Source organism: Sminthopsis crassicaudata, chromosome 2, assembly GCF_048593235.1.
Source record: "Sminthopsis crassicaudata isolate SCR6 chromosome 2, ASM4859323v1, whole genome shotgun sequence".
Taxonomy (NCBI): domain Eukaryota; kingdom Metazoa; phylum Chordata; class Mammalia; order Dasyuromorphia; family Dasyuridae; genus Sminthopsis; species Sminthopsis crassicaudata.
Window position 1 is genome coordinate 435,409,112 of NC_133618.1, and position 15,814 is coordinate 435,424,925.

The window sequence follows — 15,814 nt, forward strand, 5'->3', positions numbered from 1 at the left end:
CTATTATCATCTGATCATCAAGTGATCTGAGTCTGAATGATGCTGCAGTAGTAAAATTAAATGTGTTTAAACTGGAAAATTCTCAGTTTGTCTCCTGCTGTTTGGTCCTCACCATGGGGACTATTTGACAAATCCTGCCATTTTTTCCAGGTGGTGCAAGGATGGGAAGGGTTCCTTTTTCATGCAACAGGCAGGGTGCAAAACCCAGTGTGGCAGCCAAACTTCAATTAACCAGAACTGACTGAGCACAACTCGTGGTTCTCTGAGTGGCTCTATCTTTCCCTTGCTCCCTCTCTGATCCTCACCCCAAGGACTGTGCTTGGGAACTATAAGAAAGGATACTGAAGTCAGTGACTTTCTCAGACCTTGAGAACCATAGGACTAGAAGTGGCAAGGGAACTTTAGGAGTGTCATCTTAACTGCACATGATTACTTGCTGTCTTGGGGACATGGAGGGGGCAGAAGTGGAGAGAAGAAGAGGGAGAAAAATTTGGAACACAAGATTTTGCAAAGGTGAATGTTGAAAACTATCTTTGTATGCATTTGGAAAAACAAAATACTATTAATAAAAAATCCCATCTTACCTCTTTATTTTATAATATGAGTTTTTATATACTATATAATAGGAGTTTTTATAACTGAGTTGGGGGGGTCCCTTGCCTGAGATCACAGAAGGAATAAATGGTAAAGCCAGGACTTACACTCTCATTTCCTGAGTGCCAGATATGATCTTTCCTTTACACTGGGATTTCTAGGTTTCCAAATGTAGAGCTATATGAAAATATGGGTCCACTGGAATTAGAACTGGAAGACAGCATAGTTTCTCTCTCTGTTGCAGCTCTTCATTTTGCAAGAGACAAACTGAAGCTGAGAGAGGAGACAGGACAAAGGGCTGTCCTTGCATCAGTGTGTTCCTTCCAATGTCCCATCCCCATGGAGTGTGGGATTTGGAGTCCGAGGGCCTTGCTGGAATTATGGATGTTTATTATTTATTTTTTGAACTTGCCTAAAGTTCCTTCTCTCTGTGTCTTGTTTCCCTATCTCTAAAATAAGCAAAGGGGATTGAACTCACTGACCTTTATGTTCCATTCCAGTTCTAGGGCCAGTGACATTACATATAACCTGGTTCTATGGGGCCAGACAAGGATAACGAAAGGTGCCTGGCTTGGGAGAGAAGAGCATGCTTGGCTTTTCCACTTAGGAGAGATAAATGACTCCAGGCAAGACATCCTTTGTGCCTGTCCCCTCCTCTGTAAAATGTGATTATACTGCCTACCTCACAGGGTTGTAAGAAAAGTGCTTTAGTTCTATAGTTACAGGAATAATTTTTCCCCAGATTCTTGAACATAAGAACCAAAATGCTTGATTTAAATGGAATGGGGTGATAAATTCAAGATGATAAAAGAACCTGGTTATCTGAGAATGATTCCATTATACTACTCAGACTTTATTCCTTTTGAGACACAGAGTTATAGTAGACAAAGAGCTATTCTCAAGCCAGGAAGACCTGGGTTCAAGTCACGCCTCTTACTTATATGTGACTCTGGACAAGTCTTCTCAGACCCTAAGTTGTAGGAGAAGTTCTGCCCTGCATGAGAATTCTTCACGCCCATGACTGATGAAATCACAGATCCAGAATTATAATCTTCTTAGTAAATGGCTTTCTAAGACATTCTAGAATTAGATGGAGGAAAGAAGGCTCAAGTGAAAAGGGGTTTTTGTTTTCCCCTGTAGCCCCCAGAACACCCCGCTCCTCAAGCTCTCTGGTTAATGGAGGTTTGGCTGAGTTAGGGGAGCAATCAGAAAGGCAGGAACAGCACACGAGAGGCAGCAGGTTCCCCACACTCACTCCACAGCTACCTTCAGGACACGGCGATTAAACGCGTTCTGCTCTCTAGAGAGAAATCCATGACCGAGGTGGGGAAAGACCATCTGGTCAGAAGAACAGGGTGGACAGTCAGAAAGGTCAGGGAGTCCGGAGTACAGGAGGGTAATTTATAAAACCACAGAGTTATTTCATGGGTCACAGAGCAGGAAGTGAAGAGAAATAGGGAGGAATCCAAGAACAGCAGTTCCATACATTTAACTCCTAGGATTTAGATTTAAGGCTAAGTGGTGGGTGAAGCTGGAACAGGCTTCTCCAGGAGATATCTTTTGTTTAGTGTAACACAGGAAGGGGTCCTAGAAGGGTCCCCCACTTGGAAAATCAATTCTTTGGCTCCACTAGAGAGAAAATAAATGAATTTTTCCCTCACTGTAGAAGTGAAAACAAACAGAAAGCCTCTCCTCTGGCCTCTGAGAAATCCCACCAGCTTGGTTGTGGAATGAACCTTGGCTCAGATGACTGACATTCAGTATGCTCAGAAAAAACCTTGTTTACTCAGAAGCCAAGGTGGGGCCCTTTCCTCTCACTCCTATGTTTGTTGGGGGAAAACCTCATTTCATTTGTCCTGGCACAGCCGTGTCCCCCTAGGGGGACACTGGGATAGATGGGGCCTTCAGGAGGGAAGCAGGGCTGTTTGAGTCCTTGCTTTGCCAGGAAGGACCCAGAGGGGGTTTCATAAAACATTTATGTCCACATAGAAAGAAGACCTTTATTTCTTAACTAAAAATGCCACTCACTGCCCAGGGCCCTCAGCAAGTGAATTTACTCTGGGGAGAGACTGGTATTCTGTACCAGAGGATCTGTTCAGATGATCAAGTAATCAGTCAATCAACACTCATTTATTAAGTGCTTACTATGTGTAAGACAATTTGTTAGGTGTTGGAGATAGGAAGAAATGAAAATGCTCCTGACCTCAAGAAAATTTCAATCTACTTGGAACAGTGAAGTGAAGCAGGCCCAAAGTTGAGAAAGACCCAGGGTGAGGTGTGAGGGAGGAGCTGGTGGGGAATTCAGGCAAGGTTCTTACAGATGCTTTTTTTTATAGGTACATCAGGGGATGGGGGTACAAAGAATCTCCAGAAATTCTTGGTGTAACTAAATTGTGACTTGAATATTGCCTCCTGTTAGGGGCCTATGGACTTAGTTCTACCTTCAGGCAAGTACCTGCTGGCATTAGCATGTGTGGGGAAGGGACCTTTAGGTGCTGTTCTGCAGAATATGAAGAAGGATGAAAGCAGAAGACAGAGATGCTTCAGAGGCAGCATAAAATAAGAAAAAAAGAGATGTAGTTGTAATTAGGCCTAGCTTTGACACTTCTTAGCTATGTCTCCAGAAAAATCTGACATTTCTTAGCTATAATGTCTCTGGGAAAAGGACAATTTTTTGAGTCTCATTTTTCTCATCTATAAAATGGGGATAATGCTACTCTGCTTCTCTGTCTCTTTTGATGGGTAATCATCTCTATCATGTCTTCTAATCAGAGGTATACCCCAACGTTCTGTCCTGGGTCCCATTCTCTTCTGTCTCTATACTCTTTCACTTGATGACTTTGTCAGCCCCCTTGGTTTTAATGATCAGCTCTGTGCAGATTGTTCCCAAATTTGCTTATCTAGCCTTAATGTCTCTCCTGAGCTCTAGGACTTCACAACCAGATACTTATTGGACAATTCAAACTGGGTGTCCTTTAGTTATCCAAAACTCTGTCCAAAATAGAACTTTTTACCTTTCTCTACAAACTCACCCTTCTTTAGAACTTCGCTACTTCTGTTGAGGGAATCACCATCCTTCCAGGCACTCAGATTTACATCCTTAATGTTATCCTCACTATCACAAAACACCCCATATTCAATCAGTTAAAAGATCTTGTCAATTCTCCATCTCCAACATCCCTCATATACATTCCTTTTGGCACTCCTAAAGTCACCTCTCTGGTTCAGGCCCTTATCACCTCTTTTCTAGACTAGAGAAATTGCTTCCTAATTAGTCTCTACTCCAACTTATCTTCTCCACATTAGCTAAAGTCATTTCCCTTATTTTGTTATACGGTGTAAGGTGTTGGTCTATACCTGGTTTCTGCCATATCGTTTTCCACTTTTCCTAGGAGTAAAGTGATTTATCTTATCTTGTTACATGGTATAAGATGTTGGTCTACACCTAATATCTGCCATACTCTTTTCCTGGCAGTAAATTGTTTGCCTAAAACACAGGTCTGATCACAATTATTTCCTATTCAACACACTCCAATGATGTCCTGTTGTCTTTAATATCAGATGTAAACTTATCTGTTTGACTTTTAAAGTTCTTTTCATCCCCAATTGGTTTGGTCACTATTTCTATACATTACTCCCTTTCCATGCTTTAATCTAGCCTTCTTTCTCACACATCTCTCCATTTCTTACCTCTGTGTCTTTTCATTGACTGTATTATTTCCCAACTCCTTATCCTGCCTGGAATGATCCCTCACTTCACCTCTGCTTATACCCAATCCTTTGTTTCTTTAAAAATTCAGTTCAAAATTCAAATTCACACATATATGTATGTATTCATATATATATGTAAGTCTTCCTGATTCCAGGCCGTGTTCTAGCCTCTGCATCTCTTAATTGTCCCAAGGCAAGAATATATTGTTTGCATTTCTACTTTTACAATATCTTTTGTTTCTCTTCCTTTAAATTTCCACTGCTGCCAACTAATCCTTCTCTTTACCTTTCTTTTCCCTTTTATAAATCTGCCCATTATGTAACTGCTGTAGTAATTCTAATATCCTAACACTTTTCAAAAACCTTGATGCCTCCCTAATGCTTCTGAATCAAGTATAAAGTCTTATCCTGAAATTCAATATCCTGCAGAGTATGGCTCCCATCTGCCTTTTGGACTTTATCTCACAATTTTGTTATTATTCAGTGGTATTTGACTCTTCCTAATTTGAGATTCTCTTGGCAGAGATACTGGAGCAATTTGCCTTTTCTTTCTCCAGTTTACTTTACACATGAGAAAACTGAGGCAAACTGAGTTAAATGACTTGCTCAGGGTCACACAGCTAGGAAGTGTCTGAGAGCAGATTTGAATTCAATAAATGGAGTGAGTCTTCCTAATGCCAGCCCTTTAGGCTATATTAATAGAAAGTTTGGTTGATATTCAGATATATAACTAAGAGATAGAAGAGGATAGCGGATAAGAGGCTGGCCGTGGACCCAGGTTGATTCAAATTCAAATCCTGCCTCTGATATATCCAGACTTGGCAAAAGTGCTTAAATTCTCAGTGTCCTGGGCAACTTCCTAAGTTGAAGAGGAGGTTCCAACCTGCCTTAGTAGAGAAAGTTCCCACACTGGAAGGTCCCTATCTGAATGAAAATGGAGTTCTATCCCTAGCCAATGCGCAGACCAGAATGAGGAAGGAGGTTATCTCATTTATGTCCTGACCACAATCCACCTCTGTCCACTTTGGGTCATCCCATTTTTAGAAGGACAAACTGAGACCTGCTGGAAGAGGGTGACTGGAAGGGACTTGAAAGAATGCCATGTAACAAGCATTTATGGAACATAGCAGAAGCTGCTCCTGCCCTTAAGGTTTACTTTCTAATTGGGGGAGAATATGAGAGATACAGAGTAAATGGAATAGAGCCAAGAAGGGGAAGGTCCTGGCAGCTAGAAATACATAGCCTGGACAAGAGAAGTGGAGAAAAGAATATTTTTGAGCACTGTTTTTAACACTCTGAAGGACTGTCCTGGAGGTGAATGATTAGGCTAGTTCTGCTCAGTCTCATTGGGCAATAATAATAGTCACAGGGAGGCAGATATTAGCTCACAATATAAGGAAAGATTTCCTAACTCTCAAAGCTGTCCGGAAGGGTGAGGTCCTTTGTACTCTATCTCTAGAAGTCGTTAAGCAGAAGAGAAGGACTGACCACTTACTGGGATATCTGAGCTTGGGGCTAGCCTAAATAACCTTAATTTTTCCTTCCAGCTCTGATATCCTTTGACTCTAGATCTGACTGTGGCTGTGAAAACTGCAGGAATGAGAAGCCCCTGGCAGGACCCTCCCAGCACTGCACACATCCTGTGCAATTGTGGCCCAGCTGACCCCATGGGCACAGGGTCATGGGGCCAGAAGGCACAGGCACTGGCCCCCAGAGTTTGGAAGACAGCAGGGGGCTGAGCATTGAAAGAAGCTTTTATATGCTGTTGTTTTGGAAAAAAGAAAGGAAACTAAGCAGTTTAATTCAAATGCAGACTCTCTTTGTTCTTTCCATATGTTTTTGCTCATGTGCTGTCTATTTACAGGGGTCACTTCAAGACCCATCAACAAAGGCTAATCTAGCTCTGCCATTGGCTGGGAAGACTCAAATCTGGAACTCAGTATCTCCATTTTTCCAGTTTCAGTGGGAACTGAAGCTTGGTGTTATTATTTACCATTATGATATATGAATTCCAGAAATGCTTGCCACTCTCAAATCTTGGGCTTCAAGGATACAGTGGGACCTGACGATTGCTAGTGATTAAGAACAAACAACAGGGAAGAGCCCTTCTGATGAAAGTGAGTGTGTCAAAGTCAGGATGACAGGCTGGTTATGTAAGATCTAGTTATAATTCATTCCTCTACAAATTTCCAAAATATAGGGATTAATCTAGTCTTGGATGCATTAGAAGATTCAACCAGAAGGCAGAATAATAAACAGAAAGTAGCACATTCACTATACTCACTGCATTTCTACTTTGAGGAGTTGGAGATTGAACATATATCCCTCCCAGTGATTAAGGGCAAAAAAATGGGACCTAAAGACAAACTCTATTAGGGGAAAAAGAATATGGTCAAAATCACAAGGACACTGAAAATATAAATAAGAGGGCAAGGGAGGCAAATCAGAGTTCTGCTGAAGTCAAAGATGGAGTTTGTAGGAGCAGTTCTAAGGCTGAAGATCAGTATGGATATGTTGGGGAGATTGAGGACATATATAAAGGAGACCCTGAATATCCTATGTAGTATTTTTAAAAAATGTCATTGCTAACAATTAGAGTTATCAATTTTCTAGCTTAGGACTTATTTGAAGAAAATGCACAGCAGGAAAGTGATTAAACAAGTGATTAAAACAAATTAAACAAGTGGTTAAAAAAATGGTGAACAAATACAACACCATTATGTCCCAATCTGCCTTTTTTGGGTGGAAACCACATAGACAGCCACCCAGAACTGGGCATCCTCATCTGAGAAAATGTGGAAAGCCCGGTTTCCTGTTAGCCGTTTTAACATAGCTGCTGTCCAATTATAAACATGTGTCTCATGAAAATGATTGAATTCTTTTTCCTGGGGAAAACTTCATCCAGAGATTAGAAAACAGATCAGGAGAAGCATTTATTCATTGCTTGGAAATGAATCTGCATTTGTTCTATTTAAATAGACTTAAAAAAAAAAAAACAACTACATAGTTACCTGGTACTCTCTGTAAAAGGAAAGGAGATAAATCTCAAAAGAGGTAGTTGGATACAAAACACCTTGAAACTCTTAGAGCAGAATAGAAATGTTAGGTGTCGTAGTAGTATTCAGGCTATGGAACGTGCTCAGAAGTCTCTCTCATGGGAGCTTTGGGGACTACTTCTGATCATAAGTTCTTAAGCACTTTGTCTTGGTATATGAAGACAAAGCCCGGCCCTTCCTCTGGTATGTGACAGTTGGGTTGGGATGGTAGTGCTGAATCAGTTAAAAGAAACAACTTCTGGCTCTCTTGCCTTAGCTCTTGGAATGACAGACATCATTTTACTTGGAGAATTTTCAGTAAATGTGGAATTCCATTCGATTATAGGCTCGTTCAAGGCATCTTTTGTTTCTTTTTTATATTCCTAGAGCTTAGCACAGTGCCTGGTACATAGTAGGTATTTAATAAATACTTATTGATTGATTGAATATAGGCTTTCTCCATTTCAGAATCTTGGAAACTTCATTTGGGTGGCTGCTAATTCAGGGACTTTTTGAGCTTGTGCCTATCTGGGTTCCTGATGCCTTTGTCTTTTTTGTATGATTTTTTCCTCCCGATCTTAGGAAAGTGGTTATTGACTCCTCAATGGATGTATCTGGATTTGGAGGTAGCCTTGTAAGGATCCTGGGTCCCATTGGGTCAGATATAAATGATGGAAGGGAAGAAGACCATTCCTCCTCCCTCCCTCCCCCTGCTAGCAACGATTTTAGCTCTCTTGGACATGATGACTCTTTACAGTAGCTAACCTCCCCACAAATGTTTTTGTCTCTATATTTTTTGCTTACTCATATGTGTACATGTTTTCCCTAAGAAAATGTAAATTCCTTAAAGATAGGGAATTTTTTTTTTTTTTTGCAGCCCTAGAATTGAGGATAGTACTTGGCACAGAGTAAGCACTCACTAAGTGCCCATTGACTGATTAATTGATCACATCAAAATCCACAAGGTGGGTGGGTTCTACTAATTAGCTGCCAAGCTCTCTCAGGAAAAGAGAATTCTGAGATAATGAATAGAAAGTGCTTTGGAAAACTTTAAAGTATTTTTGGAAATGTCTACAACCGTTATCACTGTGGGTTGTGATGATGAGATCACCGGGCCACTTAAGCTTAGCCTATAAAGGAGGCATCTGTTCCAGGGTTTCAAGCACATCAGAGATGGTTTAACAGGGGCTTACCCGTGGGCCGAAGTCCCCTGGTTCTCCCTGTGGATCACAAAACAATGAAAAGTCAGTATTCAGCCATGGTAGGAGAGTTTCCATTAGCCACATTTCCTAGCAGGATCATGGGATCTGGAGCAGGAAGAGACCTTAGGCAGCCCATAGTCTAGACTAGAAGTATCAAACTTTGTAGCCTGTAAAACACCTGCGTGTTGCTTGAAGTAGACTGAAATGTAATTGGAAATGTCTAACAAAATAAAGAAAAATACAGTGCAACATAATGTTTATTTGTGATTTTCTACGTCAATATGTAGTCACAAAGATTTGCTTCTATTTGAGCCCGACTCTACTGCTTCTGTCAAACCTCTTTATTTTACTGATGGTGAAACTGAGGTTCAGATGGGGAAACTGATTTGCTTAAGATCATAAAATTAATGATAGGAGAGCAAAGAAGGTAATCCAGACTTCTGGCCCGAAATCTGGTCCTCTTTTTTCTACATCACATCAAGTCTACCCCAGAGATTCTTCTCCCAGGAGTGGGGAAAATTCTTCAAATTCAATTCAGTAAATATGAGTTGGGTTCCTACTCCTACTGGGCATTGGAGGAGGTATAAAATTTATATCATTTTCTGCCTTCATGAAGTTTTGCTATTTCACATATGTCTGACTCTTTGTGACTCCATTTAGAGTCATATTGGTTTGCCATTTCCTTCTCCAGCTCATTTTACAGATGAGAAAAATGAGGCAAATAAGGTTAAATGGGTTGCCAAGGGTCATACTGAAGTATCTAAGGCTTGATTTGAACTCAGGTTCTCCGGACTCCAGACTTGGCTTTCAAACTACCCCTTCATGAATTTAGCGATTAGATAATTTCTGAGTCCTCATTCCCTAAATCCTATGACTTTAATCAAACTGTCCAAGATGTTGTGTCATTTGGTGCTACAATATATCAGGATAGTTTCATCTGGGCAGATCTTTTAAAATATCTGCTTCTGAGAACTACACAGTAGGGAGGAGTTTGGTATAAGCTATGTTTTATGCCAGAGGGAGCCTTGGACTAATTACGAGAAGGCCTGTATCTTGGTAACAAAGCTGCTGTGTGACCCTGGGCAAGATTTTTCCCTTTACCAATACCTCGGCTGGAAAAATGAAGATGCTTAACTGGATAGTCTAAGGGTCCTTCTAGCTCCAAAGGCTTAGGGTCCTAGAAAGTTCTAAGAGGGTATCTTTCCTCTCTCTACTTTTCTTTTCCCCCATATTTGCATGATTTCAACAGATTCTTCTGTTCCTGTGCCAACTTACCTTTTCACCTTTGGGACCCGGCAATCCCTAAAGAAACAGAGAGAATAAGACAGTGCCTTGTCAGTTGTGAGGATGGCAGAACACACTTGTCCCTTCAGCTTTTGGCCTGCATTTTAAATTTTTTTTGCTGTCTGGTTTGGGCATTTATGAGTTTAGAGGACAGGCTCCTTGGAGGCCAAACAGAGCCAGTACAAGGCTTAGCAACTAATTAACAAGCAGTCCACATGCTCAGAACAAGAGCGGCCTCGATTCCAGGCGCAGAAGCAAATCTCCTCCTCTGTTTGCTCGTACATGATGGACAGCCAGGGATCTAAGCATCTGGTCACCCCTGGAAGCCCAGAAATGGAGCATGGTGGTGGATCCCTGGCAAGAACACACCTGTTTCCTTTCTCTATCCAACAGAGTGCCCCCAAACTGAAGAGGGAGAGGAAAAAGAGCATTTTTCCAATTACAGCATCACGTGCTGTGAACTTCATTCAGGATCTTTGCAAAGGGAAAGAGTAAACCATCTCTAAGAGCACATGCTCAGCAGGGACTTGGTTTGAGCATGTTTTACCCAATTAGCCATCTGTTTGAAATAATTCAGATGGATGGGCAGTTGTTTTGTTTTTTTGCAAGTCTGGTGCTTTAAGTTCATGTCTGTTGAAGGGGATCTCTGAGGGCAGATGCAGAGAGACTAAAGGGAGTCTCAAAGTGTCCTGACTTTGATGTGCTCCAGATTCCATCTTCAGGCCCTAAGGAAGCCCTTTCTTTCCAGTTAGTGCGAAGGCCAGGATTTCCTCATCAGACTTCAGGAGGAAGTGAGGTGAGCCACACAAGGGCTGCCCAAGGGCACATAGTCCTCATGGGCACCCTGTTTCTATGGACATGGACTCTAGTATGTTCTTTGTTCTCCTGGCTAATGATCAGATTTGGAATGGCTCAAACAGGGCAATGTCCTCAAAGGGCTTTATAACCCTCTGACGTGCTATAGAAATGTAGGCTATTGTTATTATTAACAGTAATATCATCAAAACCACAAAAGAAAAGTAGTGCAAGAGCCACTTGTCCCAGGATTGTTTTTAGCTGAGATCCATCAAATAGAAAGAAGAGAAGATTAGAATAATAATGGAAGTCAGGATTGAGGAGATTCAAAAACAATGACTCCAACTCTCTTACTAAAGAAAGGCGGGACATAGCCTAGCAGAGAATGTCCAGTCACTGTTTCAAGTTCATCTTAGTGAGGTCAGTGACAGGAAACCTGTGGAAGCTTCCATCACGACCTTTTAGAATCTGTCTCTCCCATACTTACCGGCTTGCCATCCAAACCCAATGGCCCCTGGAAAACAACAGAAAATTCAGATGTTACTAAGAGTGGAAAAAGTTTGGATTCGTTGATTTTGGATGATTTCTTTAAATAAAGAAACAAAAGCTTGGCCCTACTGCTTTATGCATTGGGAGCGTGTTTCATAAGGTTTTTTTTGTTTTTTTTTTTGTTTTTTTTTTTGGTATCTTCCTTGTCATGGACTGTGCCAGGAAACAACAGAGCAGGGAAGACACCAGATAACACAAGATATAGATCCCTAAGAAAGGGAGAAGGCTCCCTTGGGAGATCTTGGCACTTCCCCAAGAAGGCATGGAGATTGAATCTCTCTGACCCCAAGACTGCCTTTAGGGTGTTCTCGGGCACCGAAGCGCTGGTTTAAGGGATTCTGGCAGCCATCCAAATACAGTCCCTCCACAATGTGGCTATGCTAACCATGAAATCTGACTGGATGAAATTTCCATTCTCATTGCCTTTTATTCAAATGAACTATATGCATTTTAATACCCTCTCCCCAAGTCTTCCCAGCAACATGTCCACACACACAGCCTGACCTTTGAATCAGGGGTCATCACTGGAGGCAGGAGATCGAGGTTCAAGTTCTTGTTCGGTCACTTATTAACAGTGACCTTGGGGGAAGCCGGTGTAAAGAAGCATTAAACTAGGAGACCGACCTCCAATCTGCCTCTCTCACTCCTAACCTCTCGGGCAAATCAGCACTTTCTCTTGACCTCTTCTGTAAATGCCGAGAGCTTAGCTGTCCTACCTCCCAGGTAGCTATGAAGAAATTGCTTTGTAAAAATTGAAATGAGTGTGAAGTCACTTTTCCCCTTTGAGCCTCAATTTCCTCATTTATAAAAACAAGCCCTGTTTTACCTCCCTTTAAAGATTTTTGAGAGATTGAAATGAGATAATGGGTGAAAAGTGTTTTAGCAGCATGGAGTAAGAGTCAGGAATAGCTTTTATTTCTTGGGGTTCTCTGCTGTGTTTTGCTCAGCTCAGCAAGTCCAGCATGGGATAGGTGGCTGGCTCCCATCCCCATAGTCTGGTGGCTCCTGTGATAATCCTCACCAGGCCGACTGGGAGTGGCCTTCCTCTAGGGTCAAGTGGGAAATAGCTGGTTTCCTTGGCTCAGTCTTTTAGGCTCTCTCAAGCGATGGAGCGGAGACGGCCAATTTGCCCAATTACATCAAATGATGTGTGACCATTCCGGAGGTGGCTCCATGCCCCCAGGAACTTAATGCAGGAAATCTATGCAATTTTGAAAATTGGTCATTTAGGGAGCCTATTAAGTACTTTCGGCTGGTCTGAAGAGGGACACAGCTGCAATTTCACTGTCTGCGGGATATTCAGAGGAGACAACCATCCCTTGGGAGAACCCAAGAACTCTTCTGCCTGGGTCACTTCGTGATAGCCACATACCATTTCAGAGACAGGGTGGACTTGAGAGGTCACCAGGTTCACTGACACTGTCATTCTCAGCTTCCTTTTCTCTTGATCAATTCACAATAGACTTGGCAAAACCCTTTGTCTTGTCCATCATATCGCCTCCACTTCCCCTCCACATAATTGTTCCGCAACCTCTTACCTCCTGATGTCTGTCCCTATCACACGATTAGGGTTGCTCTCTCTCAGGTTATAATATTCTCCTAATGACCAAATCCAATGCCCTTTTCTAAGTCCTCCTCCACCTTGACCTCTCTGCAGTGCCGGACACTTTCCTCCTGCGTGCCTTCTCCTTCCTTGGCTGCTGCTAGTGACATCATTCCCTCCTAGTTCTTCAGGCTTCTCATTGCTCATTCTCAGTCACCTTCATTGGATTATCTTCTCAACTTCCTGCTCTGTAAATTTACCGACTCAAGGCTTAGTCCTGGAGCTTTTCTTTTTTCTTTCCTGGCAAACGCATCCACAGCCCTCGGTTTTTACTATTAAATCTGTGTATCTCAAATCTGTTTCAAACTCTGACTTCTCTCATAAGTTCAAACCTCATTTTCCAGATTTCTATGGGACATCTACACCTGTTTATGGGAATGTACTACGGGCATCTCTAACCTAACATGTCTCAAGCCGACATATCTTCATCTGCAAACCAGTGGTCCATTTAGATTCCCCTATTCCTCATTCTTTAAGCTGGATGGCTAGATCTGGAGTCAAGAAGATCTGAGTTTAAATTTGGCCTTAGGCACTTACTGGCTAGCTGGGTCACTGTAGGGGAATCACTTAGCCACTGTCTCCTGTTTTCCTCAGTTGTAAAAATAAAATAAATCAAACCCAGTGTGTGGGGGTAATATTAGACCTATCTCCCAGAGGGGATGTGAGGATCAAATTAGATAATATTTGTAAAGTGTTTAACACATTGCCTGGGACGTAGTAGGTGCTTAATAAACCCTCTTTTCCTTCCTTTCCCTTCTAGTTACTATGGTTTGAAATCTTGGGAATAATCTTGATTCTTTTCTCCCTCTCCCACATTCAGTTTATGAACAAGCAAACTGGATTCTCCCTTTCCCAGGTCTTCCATGTCTGTCCTTTCCTCTAGAATAGGCCTTTATAGATCATGCCTAGACTATTGCAACAGTCCTATGAATTTGTTAGCTCTATGATCATAGACATCCTTAAAAATTATCTTTATGTTTTCCCAATCCCTAGCACATACTAGACATGCAGAAAACAGTTGTTGAATGAATGAATCACATAAATAGTATCAGTATAATAGAGACCATACCCTGGTCTCTTTCCTTCTACCCCTCCCACAGCCTGCAGGTACCTTCCTAAAACACCTATTTATTGTATCTATCATTCTCCTGATCAGAATCCTTCAGTGGCTCCCCACTGCCTAGAGGATAAAGCCCCAACTCCTTAACTTATTGTTCAAAGCTCCACAATCTGGCCCCAACCTCCTCCACCTATCTTATCTCCCAGTGCTCTCTTAATTTCAGGTTCCAAGTTGGATATTAAAGTACAGATAGAGTTGAATAAAAAGCATTTGCTGTCGGTTCCATTCACTGGCATTCAGCTATTTGGTCTACATTGTCAGCCATTTGTTAAAGTCGGAAATCTGATTCTCCATCTCTCCTGAGGGAAGGGGTCTGGATCATCAATCTGTCCATCAAAAAACACTCTCCAACTGTTAGTCCCTAACAATTACATGATCGAGATCAGCCATGTGACCCTGGACAGTTTCTTTCTCTGTAAAATGAGGATTATAAACCTTTCCTAATTTCCTTCTCTGGCTGTTGTGAGAGGCAAGGAAGAAATTGCTGGGGAAGTTTCTCATAAACCAAACTGTGAAGTAACAATGCATGATATTAAGTGTCAGAGGAAGAAAAGCAGTCTTGGCAATAAATGGCTGCTTGGATGGACGCACTGAAGGCAGAAATCTCTAACTGTAAGGGATGGTGTAGGAAGAGGAAAAAAAAATCTGTCTAGCTCCTCAGGCATCCCAGGGGCCTGCACCAATCTTCCCTTTGACTTTCCCTCTTTTTCTCCCTCTCCCTCCCCCTCCAGCCCACTCTGTGCTCAGGCCTTTGAGAAAGAACACCTTTAATTAATTAAGTCACTCAGTCCCAGCTGAGAGCAGTCATTTCCATCTGGGGCAAAGTGATTTATCTGTGGGGCCTGCTTGGCCCTATTCAGCCTGCTCAGCCCAGGCCGTCACAGAGGAAAGAAAGGTCCTCATTCAGCTTTAACTCTACTTTAATCTCTTTTTAATCTTTGTTTGAATCATGGGTTTTAAAAAAATCCACCCAGATTTATAGATAGGAGTGTTTCCTTTATGATTTCCCAGCACTGTGAGCACGTGCATTGTCACAGGCCCAGCCAAGGACAGTTTGCACTCTAAGGGGAGCATCCTGCCCAGGGCACATGGGAGAACAGTGTGACCAGGACACATGAGGGGCACTGAGCTCAGGATGCACTCAGAGAGCACATCATGCTCAGGTCTTGCTGGAGTGCAACATACTGTAATGGGAGATATGGTGGGCATCATGTCTGTTGGAGAGAGCATAGGATTTCAATATGCTTAGGATGCATGGAGAGCACGCTGCCCAGAACATATAGAAGGCATGATGTCCAGGACAAATGAAAAAAGGGTGTTTCTGGGCCACGTGAGCCATATTGTGCCCACAGCACATCTGAGGAGCATGATGTTCTTGTGACATATAATTCTACCCACACTATGCCCAGAATACAAGTGGAAGGTAATATACCTGGCATAGAGTATTCAAAAGGGAGATATGTCTGCCATCCATGAAGGGCCATCATACCTGGAACAGGCAGCTACCTGGGATACATGGGAGGCAGTTTGCCAGAGCCTGTGGAAAGCCAGTGTGCCCATGACCCATGGAAGGCATTGTACTTGGAGGGTACCTTTCTCAGGGAACCCCCAGGGCAGGAATGATGCCCTGGGGCGGCATCTTGGATTCCGGATAATATGAAATGATGACCTCAGAGGAATAAAGTTTGACACTTGATAAATAAAGGTAGGAGAGGCAGAAGGAAGCTCATGGGACTGATAGAGCCTGTACGAGGAGGCCTGGAGCTGGAATACATTCTTTCTAGTAGTCAGGGGGAAAAAATCAAACAGGAATTTAAAGACAGTGCTTTCATTTTTGTTCTGCTTACATCTGGCTTTGATCACTGATTGGTACCAAGATACCAAGTAGCATCTCAGGAAGAACAGGAGGGGGCTGCTGCCT

At 42.3% G+C, this 15,814-nt stretch overlaps 1 protein-coding gene across 1 annotated transcript in view; it reads right to left on the bottom strand.

The window, feature by feature from the left end:
* Positions 1-15,814, bottom strand: part of COL23A1 (collagen type XXIII alpha 1 chain) — a 471,275-nt gene that overhangs the window by 33,981 nt on the left and 421,480 nt on the right. The window contains exons 6-8 of the mRNA XM_074292316.1: positions 11,109-11,135; positions 9,818-9,844; positions 8,534-8,560 (exon numbers count right to left, since the gene is read on the bottom strand). Coding sequence (XP_074148417.1) covers positions 8,534-8,560; positions 9,818-9,844; positions 11,109-11,135 — 81 coding nt within the window. The remainder of the gene's footprint in view (positions 1-8,533; positions 8,561-9,817; positions 9,845-11,108; positions 11,136-15,814) is intronic.